Source organism: Anguilla anguilla, chromosome 5 (genome assembly GCF_013347855.1).
Source record: "Anguilla anguilla isolate fAngAng1 chromosome 5, fAngAng1.pri, whole genome shotgun sequence".
NCBI classification, from domain to species: Eukaryota; Metazoa; Chordata; class Actinopteri; order Anguilliformes; family Anguillidae; genus Anguilla; species Anguilla anguilla.
In genome coordinates this window covers 55,112,283-55,132,763 of record NC_049205.1, presented here as the reverse complement: position 1 = coordinate 55,132,763, position 20,481 = coordinate 55,112,283, and the positions used below count along the sequence as shown (strand labels likewise).

Sequence of the window (20,481 nt, the reverse complement as noted above, 5' to 3'; positions counted from 1 at the left end):
TGCTGCAGTTTGCTTGAAATGTTCAAAATAATTTCAAGAGAGGATGCGCTTGCGAACGTAATTTTCAATTCTTTTGTTTTGCAGGTACGCCTCAAACTGAATCTGAATCTGAATCCATTGACACTGAATCCAGTCTAAAGTTAAAGCCTCAAACATTAGTGACATTAGTGGCGGCAAGCTTGCTGGGACTTGTGACAGGTTCCTGTCGCCCCTGTCAGTCACGCTCTTCGAGCGATACGGCTGGATGCGACGGCGGTGCCGGCTTTGGCAGTGTACGCCTGCCTCCGACAGATCCCTCTGTGCCCGGCTCTGCTTTGGTTCCGGAATTCTCCTGGGGTCGACCCGCCAGCCGCCGGTCAAAAGAAATGCGGGACGATGCCGCCGTCCGCGTCTCCCCTTTCCCGGTCGGCTCTGCCGGCTCTGACGCTGACGGACGGGCGGGGGACGCGGTTTTAAAAAACGCCGGCGGAACCTGGCCCCGTGCCGCCCGCGCGTGGCTCGCAGAGATACCCCTGTGCAAATTTCACCGAGGCACGGCCGCCTCCAATCATCCGCAGTCAAGGACGTCGCCGCGGGCGACTGGGCAGAGCGATTGCCCTGTTTACATCCTGTTCCCGCCGCTGCGGCTGCCGATGATGCTTGTTTGGTTTGCGCTTTATCTGAAACGGACAGATTGGAAATGGCATTATCAGTCCCGACAATGACAGCAGGGGGAGGTCAAAGGTCACACAGCTGTGAGTCATGGTCAGCCATAACGGCTGCTGTACCCTTTGCTATAACACATATAATCAGGCTCCTGGTGTGACCTCTGAGTCCTTCACTGTTCTGGCAGTTCAGGTTTTTAATAAATGCTCTTCGGAAGCAGATAAATCACAGATTGGACACACGTCTGTTTAATATTCCTGTCCACACACCAAGATGTTTATTTGTCTGTTTTCAATGTGACAATGTTTAGCCTATACATCACAGAGATTATCTTCTTTCACAACGAACATTCACATGAGGGATTGAGTAGCAGATGCAAGCACTGCTCTATCATCAACACAATCCACAATCTATCTGGATCCCACCTCGTTTGAGTTTGTATTGTTTGAGTTCAGCGTCAGATTGTCTTTAACATAGGGGGGGAAAAAAATCATGTGTGGACAGCCATAGTGTTATGGTAATTGGATTATCTTAATCCACAGTAGTGTATTTTCAAATGTCCTCTTGTGTATGTATTCTACTTTTTCATCATAGGAAATAGATAATAAAATGATTTTTTTTAAAGAGATCACCTTCTACATGAATTCATAATTACATTTTAACGTCTCACTTCATATGACATGAGAGTCGGAGAACAGGGTTCAGCTGATGGGATGAATGCACTGTGAATATTGCAGATTCCCTCGGTTGCCATATCAAGCTAAGGAGAATCTAATAACAGTGATTCATCCTTTAATCTCCTTATCCCCCTCCGTGATGCCGTGGATATTGCGCCTTATGGGACTCTAACTGCTTCGGCATACATTTTTAAAACAGTTCCATCGCATGCGTGTAGACTAACACTGTGTTAGGCTCCATGTGTGCAGACTAACCCCGCTGCGGTCGCTGAACTGCGCAGTCACTGCATGGAAAGACCTGCTGCCCTGAATCACATAGATCTCTGCCTCGCAGGGACCATGCACGACTTGAGTCCATTTGCCGTTTCACCCTAACAGTGCAGTGCGCAGGCCAAGTCCGGGCGAGATGAACAAGCCGTGTTTCACGCACAGCTGGTGCGGGACAGGACCCTAAGCCCCCCAGTGATCTTTTTTTTCATGCTTGTCACCGACTGACCTCTCAGGCCTTCATGTACTGTACATGCTGTGATGTAGGACTTTAAACTGTGACCGTGAACATGACAGGCTCGCTGCCTTTGAGGTTAGAAATTCTGCCCAAAATTCATGAGAGCTCAGTTCAGGCACAAGCCGTTTTCGACGCCACAATCAGGTTTGATTTGGCCAGACAACAAACAATGTTTTACATTATAATTAAACAAGTGCTATTTCTACATTCGTTTTATATGACCCCCAAAAGACATAAAAAACTAACTAAAATCTATATGTAGATGGATTAGTCCAGCTATGTATGAGACAGTGTCGGGCATATATGCTGATATTACCCTGCTTAAGAAATCTGCAGAATACCTGCATTAGGCTTCCTTCACTTACAGTCTAGGATGGAATATTTCTGTTGATAAACGGATAAAATGACTCAGAACGGCAATATTTACATATGAATGCTCATTTATTTTGCCACCTTTTTATTTTCCCGCATATATTTGGCATGCAGGTGGGATGTATTTCCTAATTGTACTACAGCACTGTGATGTGATTTGCCTTAGTGTTGTGCTGGTGCTGTGTGGTTTCTCCTCTCTCTCTCTTTTCATTGGGAAATGTAATAAAAAGAAGAGTTCATCAAAAAAAAAAAGGACCTGAACCTTTTCCAAGGCTTGTAATTATGCCTTCAGCTGCTTCAAGCCACACGTCTGTGCCAGTACGAGCCAGACCCTATGAGACAAATCAGGCTCTTGAACAACACCTGCATTTCCATAAGAAACTGATGTCTCTCTCTCTCTCTCTCTCTCTCTCTGGAGTAATTCTCTTAAAAAACAATAATTCCATTCTGCCATCACCCCGCTTTTGTTTTTGCTGGGTTTAATGCGACCCCATTTGCAACCTCCGAGGAGCCGCGGTGAGGAATTAAAGAGACAGGCGCGAATAATGATTCGCCGCTTTATCGCTAGCTCTCGCGCAGGGCCAAGCCATGCATTATGCAAACAAGCTGCTGCTCTGCCTCCCGAAACATTCCTCCAATGGCCAGGCGTGTGTCACTGTCCACCTGCGTGATTCGTCAGAATAACGACCGCCTTCAGAGGACCGAACGGCAAGGCAAGACGTGCTCACAGCATTTATCAGGAAACCTGGCTCACCTAGAGCATTCTGGGACAACGTGGAACAGAGGAAAACACACAAACGTGCTCGTAAAATATTAATTAATTCATGCTCGGAGCCAGGTGAAACATTATGGCTGAAATAGGCTTAATGGAGTGTGGCCATTTGAAGGCTGAGGGCTGAATTGTAATTTCCAGGGTCTGCGATGCTTTGTAATGATTGGCTGTATCACATTTGCAGTCATAATACACATTTAAAAAAAAAAGATTCAGCTCTCCATCAGTCTATAAATCCCCAACAGATTGAATCCCAAAAAACATATGAAGGATGGCTACTGGGATGTTCAGGGCATGAATATCAAGTTCAGAGAAATGAAAGATATGTGAAATTGGGTAGATAGAAAGTACACTCTGGGACATTTGGGGGGAGAATATAATATGTTTCCAGCGTATCCAGCACTTTGAACTAATGTAAAATATACAATCAGAAGTACGGAAAAAAGTATATGCTGCTCTCTGGTGTTTTATTATTATTTTTTGGTACAATGCATCCCAACGTGAAAAGCCAGGGGTGACACTTCCGGATCCACAAAATCTTGCTTTAGAATGTTTCAGAATGACCCCTCCAGCTCCATGTTATATTTCCAAAGCATATTTCTCTGCATATGTTAACTTGTTGCTGGACAATACACACTGGCTAACAATGCCTGGACACTAAGACGCTCCAACGGAGACTGGCCAAATATATGTACACTGAATATTAGCTCATTCAGGTTTATGGAGGTATCATAAGGAGGCCCGAGGAGCTATTTGGTGCAGCCATCTGTCGGGATGCACATTTGATTAATGGACTGGACGGAGGGAGAGGACTGCACCTGATTTATTTGGGCATGCCTGTGTGCAGAGTTTTCTTCCGCTCGGTCTGAGCTTGTTTTAGTGGACACCCTGGATCTCAGCTCTGCATGCCCAGTGTGGCTGTGAGGCTCCTCATGCGGTAAAGCAGCATTCAGGCATTGCTTTTTAAGTGGCTCTGAGCGCTTTGGCTTAGGCTAGCCTTCTGCATGCGCAGCCAGTGTTTCCATGTACTTCGACCAACCTGGAACTATTTTTGGAGGTGGGCAGGTTATTTTTTTTTTTAATTATCAAGACAGTAGCACATGCCTACTGGCTTGGATTTATGCAAAGCTGATTACAAATGCTGTGCTACCTTTTATATTGAAATAGGAATTGTGTGTGTAATTAAATAGAGTTAGCTGAATTCATCAAAAAAAGTTTATGAAAATACATACCCCAGACCCCAAATTTTTATTTATTTATGTTTTTTTAAAGCAGTGCTTCTTGCAGATGATTAAGTCATCACTAAGTGCCTCACTGAGCGTGTGCAAATCATGTGATACCACTTTTCCAAGCAAAAAAGCAGGAAGAACCTGCCGTAGTGGGCAATTTATGCTTAAGTATATGCCAATGAGACACAGGTATACTGAAACATTATAATGTCTGTGTTCCGAAGCAGAAATCTTGTGAAATCCGTGTACATGGCAGACTATAGGCTTTAACAAAATAGGATTCAGGGTACATATGGTTGGGTCTAGATTCCAGCCTGTGTTTTCATAGCTTTTGTACAGGCACACTGGCCAAGATTGCTATAAAAACAGACCCAAATTATTGACCCATACCCTTAAAACTTAATGAATAGGCATTTTTGCCTGCATGATTACAGCAGAACAATAAAGTTTCAGTAAAACACTTGGGAGAATTATGTTTATTTAAAAAAACAACTTTTATTTCACGTAGTGTAGGCAACATACCAATACTTTTTATAAATGAATGTCGTACCTTGATCACCATATCTTTAATAAAAATAAACATTATTAAGGGTGACTAACAACAACTATGATAAGGTGTGCCTTATTTAATCAAAATATAGAAGAAGGACATAGTTGTTTACATCAATAACATGTTTTAAAATAAAAGGGAAAGAAACACAGGAAGCTGAACACACAGACCTACACATAGTCCCTGCTCCAGGATTGAACATGACAGAGCCTCATCTTTGATGTGTTTGAAATGAAAAACGATATCTAACCGATCACCGACTCATGCAAAAAAAAAAAGGAAAACTAAAAAATAAAAAATGGAACCTACACAGTGCCTGCAAAACAAAATATGATGAAAATATTGACAAAATTAAAAACGTACCAGGAAATAAATTAATGACAGCCATGCACATTGCAGGGCAGACTCTAGTATTTGGAAACTTGACTGATGCATCCTTTTTTTTTGTGGCCGTTGACTGTGTGTGCATAACAAAAGTGGTGAAGCTCGTTTTCACATATACTCCCTTATTTATTTAGATTTTTTTCATGCTTCTTATGCAATCCATTTACATCCCGCTGAGACGCGAGTCTTCTGTTAAAGTTCCGTTCAGAAGACTGCGGGCTCTTCCCAAAAGTCCTTCACTGTCAACGTCCATGGTGGTGTGCCATATGGGTATATACTATTCCCTTTGTTGTTTGGTACATTGAGTGGAAATATAGCAGGGCGATGATTGGTTGGAGTCTTTCAGTGGGTGAACAGGAAGGGGAGGAGCCTGTGCAGAACCAATAGGAAGATGCACAGGAGAGGGTCAGTGGTGATGATGGCTCCAGAACCTGGTTAGTGATATAAAGGGAAAAGAAAAGAATAATATATTCAGAAAAGATGGGACTCCTAACCAAATTCAACAACAACAACAACAATAATAATAATAATAATGATGATAATAATACATGTATACTGTACTTTCTTGAATTTAAAATGGAGAAAGGTAAGGCTTATATAATGAAAATAAAAAAAAACACAGTTCTGTGCACCACTTATCTCTATTCCTGCTTGAAGCACCTTTCATTGAATAGTCTCCCACTTTTAAAATAAGGTTTTACAGGATAATAGCTTTTTTTCTTCTTTTTTTTTAGAATGATAGCTTCTATTACCCAGTGCAGACATCTAAAAAAGCTGAAATGTCCTGTGTGGTATATTTTGTACATTATGCATATATGCATATATCCATTCCACAAGCATCACTTTGAACAACAACAATTCTTATATCTAACAGGGTAAGTAAATGGTTGGATATTACAGCAAGGCTGTCTCTTGTAAAATTAATGCTTCTTGGGTTTTTGCTCTTCCCAAATTCCTGGTCCTAAAAGGCAGCTTACTCATACTTTGTCCGATAAATCACCACAGTAAATTAGAGTGCTGGACTTGTGCTGTGTGGATTACATTTTTCATGTGCTCCCTTGCATCTCTCCCATGCAAATAGACCATTCGAGCAAAAATCTCCGTGAGCTTTTTTTCCACATTGGTGACTAACAAAGCACTGAAGTAAAACACATTAACAAATGATAAAAGACACCAACAAAATCCAGTGCCAGATGGCACCAGCTCCCTATCTCACAAAAAAACAAAAAAACAAAAAGAAAAACCAAATTAATTTATGAAGAACGGCCTACGTTCAGCAAACGACCCGCAGCTTGAGCGTCTCGGAGAGCGACGGAGTGAAGCGGCCATCGCTGCGTGACCAGTGCTTGAGCCCGAGCGACTCTGAGAACGACGCGGCGAAGACGCCGTCTGCTTCCCCGCCCGTCGAAGGAGCGCACGTTCCAAAAATAAATAAATAAACCCCCCCCCCCCGTCATCTCTGATCTTCCCAGTCGGCGGAAAAGGTGTGTGGGGAGGAACTGGCTCGGAGCGGCTCGGAAAGAGAGGGGCACAGAGGGCCGCGGCCATTAAACCGCATTCAACGTGACAGCGGCTGGGCCCCTCGCACAGGAAGGCCTGCTTTCCTAACGCCCCCGACACGGACGCGGTGAGAGAAGGTGAGCGAGTGCGCGCCCTGCCCTACAAAGAACTGCAGACGGAGCTAAGAGCTAATCTTCCTGACAAAATGACAGAATGTGAAAAATACAAGGAGGCTAGGGCATTCTGCTCCCTTAAGATACCAGAAATCTGCCCCGAATTCAATATCCACACTCAGGTAGAAAGGCTGACATTCCTCTGGACAGAGAGCAAAGAACGTTTGATATTCCGAGCCCGAATATGACATGAATTGCCACAATTTGAGGGACAGTGAGTAACACGATCACTAAATAAAGATAATTTATGGTCCATGGCTAAGTCCCTGAATATTTATTTTAGCTACAGTATTTCCTTCCTTTCTTCATTATTTCTTTCGAATCACAAATGTCTTGACGTGGCCAACGTGCTGACGAGATACAATACTACGCTTTCCTTCATGAGCTACTTAAGTGACAAATTTCTTTCCTCCAGAGGTTGTTTCTTAAATTACCTTTTTTATTTAATTGTATCCTTCTCTGTTCGACTGACCTCTAAACACCTTGTTAAGACCTCACTGTGCCAACATCTAATACAGAATAAACAAAATGAAGACAAATAAAGCAAATAATACGGACTGCATGCCCACGAAATGTTTAGCAAATCAATAGCCATTGTCTATGTCTCTTCTGTATGAATGCAGCAGAACAGCCACAGAAAAACACAAGCGTCTTAGTGCGGTGTCACTGTTAATTTGTAATAACATTAAAGGGCAATCACAACAGCTTTTTACAGGGCTAATTTACACCTCTCACATTAAGCCAAATAATATTAAACCCCAGGGGTAACAGTGCATTGCTCCAGAGACCGCGAACTGCTCTTGACCAGTTGAGAATAGGTTGAGGATTACCATGAACCAGCTGACTGACAGCACACTGAGGTTGAACCATCCGCCATCGGTCTCTACCTTTTGAAAACATTTACATCCTTGTTCTATAATAGAGGGAATCAAGAAAGATTCTCCATCCTTTTAGAGTGTCTCGTTTGGATTTTCCAGTGATGGAAAGAGCTCAGAGATTTACAACGCATGTCTCTTTGAAGCTATTTGAGAGCACAAAGGCTGACTCATTGGTAACCTGCTGATGAAAAAAAAATACAAATAAATAAAAAACTATTATAGTCGCATGGGAAAATATACCCGTGCGGCTCTCCCCCTTCCACACAGCTGTGGAGACAGACTGCAGTATATGGCGTGCCTGGACAGGGTGGTGCAGTCTCTGGCACGCGTGTAGGCTGGGGTCCAGTAGCTCAGGGCATGCACGCAACGCTCAGCGCTTCGTTCAGCTGGCTAGATACAGGGCCATTACCCCAGCTCCTGAACATCACTTACTGTTCAGGACCTTGTCCAAGTGTTAGAGCAAAAGAGAAAGAAGCTCAGCACGCTGAACACGCAGACCTACACACATAGTCCCAGCTCCAGGATTGCAAGTTTGAGTGTTTTTTTCTATTTCTAAATGCACCAGAGTGAGTGTGGCCCAGCAGGGTGAAACTTCACCGCCCCCAGGGGGTCACGTGTCCAGGCCAGGGTCCCAGCCACTGCACCATGCTGTGTCCCTTGCTTTGAACTCAGCATGTCAGCTCACTTCCTCTCTTCCTCCCTCCAAGCCTCCCTCCCTCCGTCTCTCCATCTCCCCATATCACCGGTTTGATCTGTAGTCCCTGTGCTGGAAGGGCCTCACATTAGCGCAGAGAGCCTGGACTCCCCAGACATGCATAATTAATCGAACGAGACTGCGATGACTGAGATTGGCAGCGAGTAAAATTGCCTGTTGCCCATTTGAGCGACATGGAGGGCTGAAATTAAATACCAAAAAAAAAAGGGGGGGGGGGAGATCCCCTTTCCACTCCTGCAGGGTCCACTGCAGTGAGCTCCTGACTGATTACACTGTTCCCAAATAGGACGTTTTATCTTATTTTGGGTACTAGGGGAAAGCAAACAAACAGGACATCTCCCCACAGCAGGAAGAAGATCATAATGTGACAGGAACGTCCAGAAGTTGTGTCTGTTAAAACGGGGGAAGAAGGAAATTAATGGACTGGAGCTCTGACCTGCTCAAAAACCACGTCCTGCAGTCACGGAAAATGAGGCAGCGGGGAAAATAAAATGATGGATCACTGCCCAGCTCGTGTAAAAATATAATGAAATATTGATGTGGCCATTGCAAGGTAAATGGCAACAGCGTGCGCACGCCATGTGCTTCTGCACTGCACGAAACCTCTAGAAACCTGATGCAGAGGGAAAAGCAGAAGGTGAAAGTACAATGCTTGTTCATATTCCTAGGTCTAAAGTGAAATGATGTACATGTGAGGTTGGTATGGATCTTCAACTGGTGGATCAGTCTGTTTCCAGGCTCAGACGATGTGGTTCGGAATGGTCAGCGGCCAGTTTTAAGTAGCTACGGACGCAGTCCGAAATGTAAGCCATCATATTTGGATTTTTTTTACCCCACTTCCCCGGAAAAATCATGGACTTCATAGCCTGGTGGAGCAGGTCCAAATCTCTTATGCTGTGCCTGGACTGCAACCTCGATCAAAGCCCTTAACTTGAATCTATTCAGTAGGAATACGGCCAGCTGGATAACTGGATATGACTGGATAAGCCATGTAGCGCATGGGTGCCCACAAAACATTTAAATAAATAAACCTGAAAATGCTTGTGTTGATGGTGGAGCCAAACCCCTGCTGTATCAGGGGATACTGCCAGAATGTTTGATGCCGTTGTGAAGCGGGGAGAAAGACTTTGGGCCTGGGCAGGGAGAGGACCGAGCAAAGATAATAACCTCCATCCCTCTCGATGAATCACAGCAACGGTCGGGCTTTGCTGCTAAGGATGAAGAGGGAAGGGCAAAAGAAAGAGAAAGCAGGAAAGGACGAAGAAGCAGATGAAAGTGGGGGAACAGATTAAAGGCTGGGGGTGAGAAGGAAAGAGCGTGCGATGCACTTTGGAAAAGAATGCCCCTTAAGTGCATTTGGTGGACAAGCGCCACACTCCTGTCCATCCCGTGCCAATGCCATAACAGTTGTCAGACCTCAAATGCCCCATCTGGCCTGTTCTGGGCCCTAGGAAATTTCATTGGGATGGGGCAGAGCAGCCTAAAGGTAAGACACAGAGAGCAGGCACTGGGGGGGGGCAGCCATTAGAGGTGTAAATGTGTGTGTGTGCATGGGTGTGGGTGTGCTGTCTGTTGGTTTTTGAACTTTGGTGTTGATACATTCTTGTGATTTAACTGTCGATGCCACTTGTTCTGTATTCTGAGTGCCAAACATTAAAACAAGGATGTTAGCTGCTAAAACTGCTGGATTCAGAAATTGTCATTTTAAACACATTCTAATTAATCCTCACTTTCCCTACCCAGAAATAAGAGCATAAAACATATACTGCAGTTTACATGAATAATTTCCCCTTTTGAAAGCCTAAGTATCACCTATATTATAGGCTGCACTAAAATGTAACATTTTATGATAACCGACGCCCGCACTTTATGAAATGTTACATTTTATATAACCGACGCCCATGTTCTTATGTGCATGGTTTTAAATTACATGCATTATATCACTCTACTGCAGTTGTCGTGATGACACTGCAGTTATGTTTGAGAATATAATACGCTTTCTGAAATGGTACCACCGCGCTCATTGCGATTTTCCAGCGTTTCCTGAAAGACTTATTGATTTGCGCTCTGTAAAAAGCCTGCCTCTTTTTTTCTCTGAATTTGTTATAAAGCGGAGGACTGAGAAGGGGGGGGACTCTGTCGTTCTCCTCCTCCCTGTAGGCCTCCGGTTGGGGGGGGGGGGGGGGGGGGGGGGGGGGGGGGCCAGGGGGGGGGAGCTGGACCTAATTTGCGGGGAGGAAAAGTTTCCCAGCCTGATGGCTCCGGCGGAGCGGTGGGCGGGAAAGCACCCACGAGCTGCGTGAGAGGCGGAGAGCGGCGTATGAAAAGCCTAAATCACGCTCCGGAACCAGAGGCGCATGGCGAGCCCGCCGCCATTAGCTCAGCTAGCACGCTAGCGGCTCGCAGCCGCTGTTTTGCGGCTCGCGCGTAGCTTTTTGTGAACAAGATGCGGCCTTCCTGGCCTCCCTCCCTTTCTCAATTAGGAATTTTTCCAGTCACCCTGGTAGAGGCCTGGAACTTTCACTATACGTATATGGACTACAAAGGCTATGGGCGGAACACATACATCATTATCATGCTAGCAACAAGTTTCGCCCGGTTCTTCTTTATCCCTGTGATGTTGCCATGAGGTATACGGGAGACGACATATTTGAGCGCTCAAGTAATGTGGGATGATTTATGAACTCCAAGAGGAGCTCCTGAGCAGCAGGATGGGGGCATGATTTAAGAGGGGATCGTGAAGACGGGACACTGGGCAGGAAGTGAGTCTTCATTACTCTGAGACGTAGGCTGAGCAAAAAGACAAATACATTGCAAATAAGCACATACACCCAAACACGCACACACAAAGATCTGTGAGCACACGCTTATTCAAACAGACATATTTGGTACAAAAACTCAAATGTTATCTCACACAAACTATACACACAATCACACTTTCAAAGAAACCAATGGACACACAGTCATACACTTGCAAATGCAAATGCATATACACGTTAAGATTTCTTGCTCATGCACATACACACAGGCTTATGCACACACACACACACACACACACACACACACATCAAACACTGTTGCACATGGTAAGAGATGGAGACAAATGCCTCTTTAGGGGGAGACAAGCCAGAGTAAATACCCACAAGTCATTGATGCCAAGGTCAGCTGAGGTAGGAGCCTATGCAGTGCATTGTGGGTCTGAACATTCCATTATGGCTGATTGGCTTCCCGCCCACATGCCAACCCTGTCTTCCAATCCCCTACCCCAACCTAACACGAGCACCCCTGCCAACACAGCGCCCAAATTTTACCCAGCTGAAACATGTTTACAAACAAAAAAGCTTGATTACCAAGAAATAACACTCAAGCCTTTTTATTTAATAAAAAAAATTATTATTTCCAAATATTCTAACGATGAAACATTTTCTAACACGAAACACTGAACAACACTTTACTTATATATTAGATAATGGTGCATCTATTAAAGAAACTTTTTCAATGCTCCCTGCTTACTGTAGTACACTGACACTTTCCACAGCTATGAGGGCGGACCGCTCCTCCGTAATTCTATTTTCATATAAAGAAGAGGACGTTTGCCAATAAAATAAAAGGACTGAATTTCAGATATTAGTTGGATAGTGTATATTTCCTTTCAGTACAGAGAAAGGTTGTGCTATTTTAATACTTTCTTTAAAGAAAGAACAAACCCACGGACCAACAATGGTCTTCGGCTTATCTTGCAGTTAAGCTGATATGGCTAATCTAGTAGAACAGCAATATTGTTACTTTAAATGTTTTGGATTTTGCTGTGTTTCAGGCATCAGGGAGAGAAATAAGCATCTCTCTCAACCTCGCACCATGATCTGATAGTTAAATGATTAATAATGCAGCCTAGAGCATATATAGACTAATATGAACAGGATTTAAAACATTTCTCAAGGTGATATTAAATCAACTTCAGACAGATAATCGCACCTCTGGCACATTATTAAGCTGTAAATATTCATTTCCGAGCAATCAACAGGAGAGGAAGTATACAGTACTTAAAAGATAATACTTATCGGTGCGTACATTTCTCAAACTGAAAGCAAGCTAATGCATTTCAGAGTTACAACACAGCATCCATTTCCGAGGTGTTTGCCTTAGAAAAAAAAGACATTCTGTTCCCAACAGAAACAGCTATATATATATATATATATATATATATATATATATATATATATATATATAGTTATAACCATTATTTCAGCTGACAGCAGCTTTATTCCGGGAAGGTGACCAAACACCTAATGAATTACAAAAATGTGAGAGGCAATTTGAAACACCTGACAGCGTGCTGAGGACCGGCCTTATCTGCCACTCGCCTGTGGCATTTCCTCTTCAATATTAATTGTTTCTGCCACTCAGTTAAATGACACTGCGGAAGGCGGCAGATGCGAGCATTCCGCGGGGCTGTTGGGGTTTTTCACACTGCACCGGGTCTGGAAAAAAAGGGTAATCTTTTAAATTTGCCAGGTGGCTTTCTAACCCCTCGCAATCTGATGACAAATATGCGAGGGGCTCAGCTAAGAGCCAAGACAAATTCTGCATCTTTCTGTCGATATAAAAATGTCAGCTGGCTACTTACCGTTTTTGATTTATTCTGGCAGGCATGCACGAGAGACCTGCTGTGCGGCACTGTCTTGATGGCCCACTGCATTGAACACAAAATGTCTGAACCCGCGCATGCGATGAAAAGGAATGGCATTCTTACGCCACTGGGAAACAACAAGTGTTTATTTTTCCGTCCTGCATATAAGCCGCGCAAGACCGGAAATTTAACCTCCATAACTGAAGGAGAGGACGGTTTAAGAAAAAAACACCTAGCTTAATTAACTTAATTTGATTTCTGTTTTAAGGTTAAGAACATCAAAGAGTAAAGTGACCTTGGATGGGAAATGACTCACTGTTGCAGAGTAGCCAAGGCTATTACAGGGACCTCTGCTTTAGCTGTTTGTACTGCTTAAAATGCACAGAGACAAAAAGGAGAATAACCATGTTTTTGTATATATAATTAACAAGATATTCTTATATTCTTGCATTTTCAGACAATGGTATCAGCAGATAAAATGTGCATATTTTATGCCCATTAAAGCAAACTATGCAGGATTTTTTTTTACCTTGAAGATATTATAAAAGAACCATATTCAGTCATATCTATGATGCTCTGCCAGTCTCTGCCTTTGTGCACATTTGCCAAATCCGTGCTCTTCTGCCTGTATTTCTTCTTCTAAAATGTGATTGGGACATTTCTGTGCGTGACGATCTTCCCTGAGTGGGGAGGGGAGGGCGTGGCTACAGAGCCAGTGGGGTGGGATAAGGTTTTAGCAGAGCGTTTGTAGCTAGCTACTGCAGTTGTGGAGGTAGAAAAACAGAAGTACAGCGAAGCAAAACAACAAGCCGACAGGTCCTGTTCTAAAACAAAAGCCTTGGAATTGTCTTTCCTTGATGGTAACAGCTGACATTCTCAAAGGGGATGAAAAGTGACACAGACTTCGTGAGTTTTCTGTTGGACCTATAAGTAACATTACATCTAGCTATCCAGCTAGCTACGCTAGGTAGCTAGACGGCTGAAGTCGAGCACTCGGGGTGAGAGGGGGGGCTTGAAAACAGAGGAGGAGACTTCATGGATTGTAAACACAAGACCACAGCAAGGCTAAAAATATCTGCATAGTATGCCTTTAAACATTATACTCCAGGAGGTTGAAACAATGATCTGCATGTTTAAACACTTCAAGGAAATCTGGGCCTCTCATCAGGTCATCAATGAGAGACATGGGAATCCCAACCATCAAAAGTAGCCTAAACTCGAACCTTTATCTACATATGAAGAACCAGTGTTGCTTCTGCCTCATCAATTCACTGTGGTTTTACCCCAATTTTGTTCAATGTTTCAGCAGTGGCGGCTCCAAAGGACAGCTTCGCTTCAGCTTAGTCTTGGATGAAATTGAACCCGATGTCCAAAGTTAATAAACTGCCACTTTCTCATCTGATGTGAGCTACAAGACCAACGAGTCCTTTTAATTGGATTTGTACTTTTTAATGAGATCCATTTGGGTAAGGCATGCCTCTAACCCCTGCTGTAGACACAGACCAAGTTGATGATTGGTCCACGACCAGGACACTGTAGTATCCCTACCCTGAATGCAGCCACACAGACCTTGATCATGAATAGCAAACACATACACACACACATGCATGCACATACAGTCACAGACATGCACACACACACACACACACGTGCATACCAGATGACATACGGCACACTGCCAGATTGGCAGGAACAGATCGAGTTCAGCAGAATGGTATATTGAACATTTCTGCAGAGCCTGTGAAATGAAATCATTCTGGGCCTTGCCTCGTTGATCGCCACGGCGCGCACGCGTGAGCTCATCCAGCGCTAATTTCCTGTAGCGAGACCGCGGCGGGGCTCGTGGCAGCGCCCTCGTTCACGACGCGCGGCGTCCTCCGCGGCGAGCCACGGCCGCGGCGCGGAAAACTCCCGTCGCCCGCCGCAAACATCGGGTCCTCCGTCATACGTCACGGCTCGAAACGCGAAAGCCTCGCGGGACTGAGGCCATCACTAGCGCCAGTCAAAGCATAAGCACTGCCGACCTCAAGACAGAAAACATCCTAATGTTCAGAGAGCCCTGTGACAAGCTACTAGTAATGCCCTGTGTACAGCACAGTTTTCACAACTGGGAGTCCCTCATCAGTCTTTCTGTACTAGGCTGTATGGTGCACGTTCACATCTGCCTAAAAACAGGATATGAGGCATCACGCTGTTATTATCAACAGTGGAATTCATCAGACAGCACGTATCTGAGTGTCCCCGTTTCAGTCAGAGCCGAAAGGAAACCGTGCCAGTTCCGAAAGAGTTTATTTGAAAGGAACAAAGAAAAACGGTAGACTGGATAAAACAGGGGTGGTCAGCTCTGGCCCAACAGTGCTGGAAGATGTGTTGATTTTTGCTGTCAGTCATAGCTGAAGGCAAAATAAAAATCTGCTCTCCAGGACCAGGGTTGGCCACTACTGGGGCCAACCAGTAGGTCTTTGTGAACATGTTCAAATAAAAGGAAAATATGGACATTCTCACGCCTTTACAACCCACAGATGAGAATCTGAAACCTGCACCGGAAAAGTACTGGCAAACAACAATCACCCACGAAGACATACCACACAAAAACCCAGTGGCCCTTATTTCCCAAGCACTGCCACTAGGGGTCACTGTGGCCCTTTGACTCACCGGCTCCGTGCTGCTGCTGGAGGATGGCTGCATTGCCGGGCCGGGGTGAAGCCGAGGACTTTGCTGCAGAGCCAGCCGCCGTCGTGTAGGCTGCGGGGGCGGGACCGGCCAGATTTGGCGGGCGGGGCTTGCCCTGACCCGGCGCGGGGGTGGCCCGGCCGGCGGACGGGGCGTTGCTGTTCCTCGAGGGCCACCTGTTCTGGATGTGGGAGACGGCCTCCTCGGCCACCATGCCGTCGCGCGGGGTCACCCGCAGCATGGCCTGCGCTTTGTGTTCCTGAGTCTCGTCGGCGTTGTTGCCCGTCACCCGGCACTCGTACACGCCCTCATCCACCTTGCGCACGTTGGAGAGGCGGAGCCTGTGAGAGATGGCATTGCCCTGCACCCTCACCGTCTGCGAGAGGGAAACGGGGGAAGAAAGGGTGGAAGATTACTGCATAAGCACATAAAAATCCACACTGATGCTTCTATATTTATCTGGACATTCTGTCTGCTTGCGTTAGTTGCACACAGAGCCGGTGCTGTCTACCTGGTGTCTGTAAGAAAGGGGATTCATCCAAGGATGAAATAAATATTAATGCCATTCCCACAGTACACTGTGTGTCTGGAACAGCTAAGAATTTGCTGCTGTCAAGCACAAGTCTACAAAATGACTGTACCAGCTTGAGTTATATTGATAGAGTTTCTGTGAGAACACGGACACTGGACAAAGAATGATCAGTACATTTCTTGGAGAGGTAGTCTGGTCTTTTTTCAGTAGTTGCTTGGAATCAAAAAGCTGCCAAAAAATTAATTTCAAAACAATACAAAACAGTTACCCTACGGAAACCTCAGTTCACACTACACTAAAAGTGGGAACTGGCACAAATAGGCATAGTAAAGCAGAAATGCTTCACTACGTTTGTGAAATTCTATGATGTCAGAGACGGTCTACCAACTAACAATTCCATAATGCCATCAAGTGTCCTCAGTAATTTAACAAAAGTTTGTCACTAATTATATAACGCCTTTGAAAAATATTTAAACGCCATGAACTACATTAGCTTATATGAAGTTAATAAATATGGAGAAATTTCTATTCAACAGACGTTTTCTTTTTAAATTTTTATTTATCTCAGTCAGTCTTGTAAGTGTGTCCCTGTGCAGATGTCTATAAATATGCAACAGTGACGTCATTACCACCGTCACAGAAAACATTTTTACTTTGACAGAACGAGACCGTGTGCAATTATGTCAGCGGGAACACTCTCTCATTATTATGTTCCTGGCAACTACGGCTGCAGCGCAAATCACCTATTGCCGCAGTATAACTTCTTGATATGGTATTGTTTGAAATTTACCAGCCGCAACAAAGTGTTATATTTTCAGCCACTTGAACAGTCACGGTATTTATAATGGAGCGCAGAATTTAGAGTGGAAAAAAGAGAAACACTTACACTTATTTTTGTTGCATCCCTGGGGCCAACCTGAAACCAGAAACGTTAGACACATTAAGCCCAGCCGGCCACATTTACAGTTTAAAATTTCGTTATGTGAGAGCAATAAAAAATAATTATCACCAGCAGACAACCACTTTATCCAGTTTATCGACTTTAATTCAAGTGGTAATTAACGATTTTTCACGCTTTCCTTAATACCAATCAAAATATTGGTTTTGCACATATTACCAATGCCACCAAAAGAACTGACGCCGCATACAAACGTTGACAGTAACAGTTTAAAAACGGCAAGAGGCATATTATTTGGCCTAGCGCTTGACTAATTGTGAATCGCGATACTTTCACCCGTTTGGCAATAGTATAAACCTATACCGTTTGGTAAATACATATAAATAAATAAATAAATAAATACTGGACTTGATGTAAACTCACATCATTTTGTCATCGTTGGAAATCATCTAAAACTGAGTGCGTGTTAATATAGCCTACAGGGCAATTTGAGTATGTTTCGGGATTTCCTCGACAGCGTGGAAATGTCGGCTTTATCAACTGGAACCATCTTTTGCTTTTTACCCATCATCTTAGAACCTACCAAGAGCCCCGTGCCATGACGTGCATAATAACCACCCCCCCCCCCCCCCCGCGCTTCTCGAAAAAAAAAACAGAGGATCTATATGTCCTCGCTTTGAAGTTATTAAAAATCACTTCTCTACAGTTTGACACATATTCAGTTTCTTTTTCTTCTTTAACCCGTCAAAGCATTTTCTAGAGAGGACTCAAAAAAGCGGGGATACTTGCGATAGTGGCAGCTTCGCGCGTAACAGATTTACCTTTGCTCTGTTCGCAGGGGAGCTAATTTGGAGCTCGTGCGCAAGTTCTCTGGGCGCTGCTTCCTTAAGATACCACCACTGAATTTCCAGGGAGAACGGTGTAGATCCGATGGCCTTAAATGCGCAGGGCATCTCGATATCTTCTCCCTCGCCGACATTTACATCTTTTGGCACTTCTGTAAATGTGGCTGATGGAAGGAGGAAAATGGAAAGAAAAGAGATTAAAATGCAACATTACGTGGCTTCAGTTTTTGGGTTGACATAAAAGAAAGCAAATCCCATAATATTTTATGGGAAATAAAATGTGTAACTTTTACGAAAGCCTTTCTCTTTTTTTCAACATTTCAGGATTATTTTCAGTTCCGTCTTGAGGTTCACTCAGAAAGTCAGGTATATAAGGCAAGATCATAACATGAATTTCAAAGAGTGCTACATGACATAATGTCAGAATCTTAAGGGTGGAAATCAATGCGAACCGTATACGTGCAGTGGTTTTGGCTAGCCGACAACCTGGCAGACAGCTTAATTATCTTTATTTTAGGACCCTATTCAGCAGTTTTTTACACATATATGTAAGATATATTAATAGTATATTATTTTCCTTTATATTGCAAATAATATTTTAGTTCCCCCTATCAAAGCACAATTGTTGAATTTAGCTGTAAATAATGGTGCGGGTACGTGATAATCACACACACGCACACACACGCACACATTTTTACATACAAATTGAGTGTGTGTGTGTGTGTGTGTGCGTGTGCGTGAGTGCGTGTCAGTGTGTACGTGTGTGTGCGTGTCTGTGTGTTTGATTGCTGCGTGTATGCTGCATGTGTATATATGGTTCAATTTTTAGTTTTTGGCTGTCTGTGTGTGGTTGAAAAATACGGCTGCAAACACAAAAACGGAATTTTAAACTGTTTTAAAACAACGACTGCAAATAAGAAAGCACTCAGTAATATTATTAGCTGCAGAAAATAGATGTACCCTTTTGAGAGATGTTTCTTTTTTCTTTCAAAAAATCTGCAAAAAGCAAGATTATTCTCTACAGATTGTCTTTTTTGTTTTCATTTGAATAAGCGCTACTATGGAAAAAACAACAACAAACATATAAGTTTACTTACCATTTACATAAAACAAGAGGGGTGCATTTAGCATTAGATAACAAAGGACGCCGTAGAGTCCCCGTTTTTCCATCTCATAAATACGATAGTTAGATTAAAGAACAAGGGACGATGATCATCTGACCTCTAATACTTATCACATTGGCATTTCCATTGTGAGCAGACGATATAAGTGTCTGATTTACTCTTCCAAAATGTCGCGAGTACTCTCCAAAATCCAAGTAACACTCCCAACGCAGTAGTGTAGGCAGGAAAACAGAAATATAATCCAAAGGTGACAGGCGCAAAATCCCTCTCGCCCACAGATGCGTAGCCTATGGGCACAGCCGCGCAGTTCTCTGGAGATTGGGTTATTCCTTTACATCTACGGTTCCTTATTTCCCGATGTGCTTCCCGAAGTCGAAACGAAACTTATTGACGGCTGTTAGAAACCTGTACCTTTTGCTTTCCACTTCAAGGGAAGCTCTCTCGGACTCCTCTCCAACACCCATCACCAAATCATCCCGTATGTGTCTTTCTCCCAGAAAAAAAATATTTGATCTGCCGTGGACGAGCGATTCCCTCGTTCTACCCTATACCAGGAAATCGGTAATTTCTGCTGGCGCGTTCGGATCCTTCTGCTTCAAGCGCAAAGCACGCAGCAGTGATGAGGCGCTTTGGCATTTCCCAACCAGCGAGCACAGTGTATGTGTGAGTGTGTGCATGCGTATGTCTGTGTGTGTGTGTGTGTGTGTGTGTGTGAGAGAGAGAGAGAGAGAGGGGGGTAAAGAGAGAGTGAGAGAGAGATTTTGCGTGTGCGCGCGCTGAATGTGCGCAACTCTATATGCTGCAAGACTAGCGCTGGAACCGAACCAGTCCTTTCGTCTTTCAAATCAACAAGCGGCTCATCCGAGGAGGAGAAATTCCATTGACGTCCAAGCGATACGACAACCCCGAAAATATAATGAAGCAAGAAGGTCCACGTTGTTTTTCCTCTCCAAATTCAACAAGCGGCTCTTAAAGCAGCCGCGACCCTGCTTTGGGCAGTAGTATTTAATTTATTGCTAAACAAACACATCAGGGATTTTTTTTTCCTGTGTACATTAGCCGTCCTTGTGTTCATCGCATTGACTCACGATACACAGATAAAGCAGATATTCTAAACATAATGCAAGAACTGTATTGATGACGTCTTCTAATGTTCCATATTCACTACATATTAGTGCCGTGACTTTGAATACGAATATGAGATTGTATATGACATAACTTTTACATTTTGCACGTTATGTGCAACATGCAGTAATACAAATCATTTCCCTGACAATATTTCCCTAGCTTATTTTTGCCCGTCTCGTCCATGCGTAATTAACGGCGACATGGTGCATGTTCAGGTAATCCATATCATCACATGTACTCTGTGAAGTTTG

General features: G+C 43.9%; 1 protein-coding gene across 1 annotated transcript; it reads right to left on the bottom strand.

The window, feature by feature from the left end:
- Positions 1 to 4,661: 4,661 nt before the first annotated feature.
- On the bottom strand, positions 4,662 to 20,116 carry vstm2b (V-set and transmembrane domain containing 2B). The gene is made up of 5 exons (XM_035417167.1): positions 19,076 to 20,116; positions 17,955 to 18,142; positions 17,122 to 17,151; positions 15,686 to 16,079; positions 4,662 to 5,565 (listed from the first exon to the last, which is right to left on the bottom strand). Exons 1-5 carry the CDS (start codon positions 19,146 to 19,148, stop codon positions 5,477 to 5,479), a joined length of 774 nt encoding a protein of 257 aa, XP_035273058.1. The 5' UTR covers positions 19,149 to 20,116; the 3' UTR covers positions 4,662 to 5,476.
- Between the last annotated feature and the right edge of the window lie 365 nt (positions 20,117 to 20,481).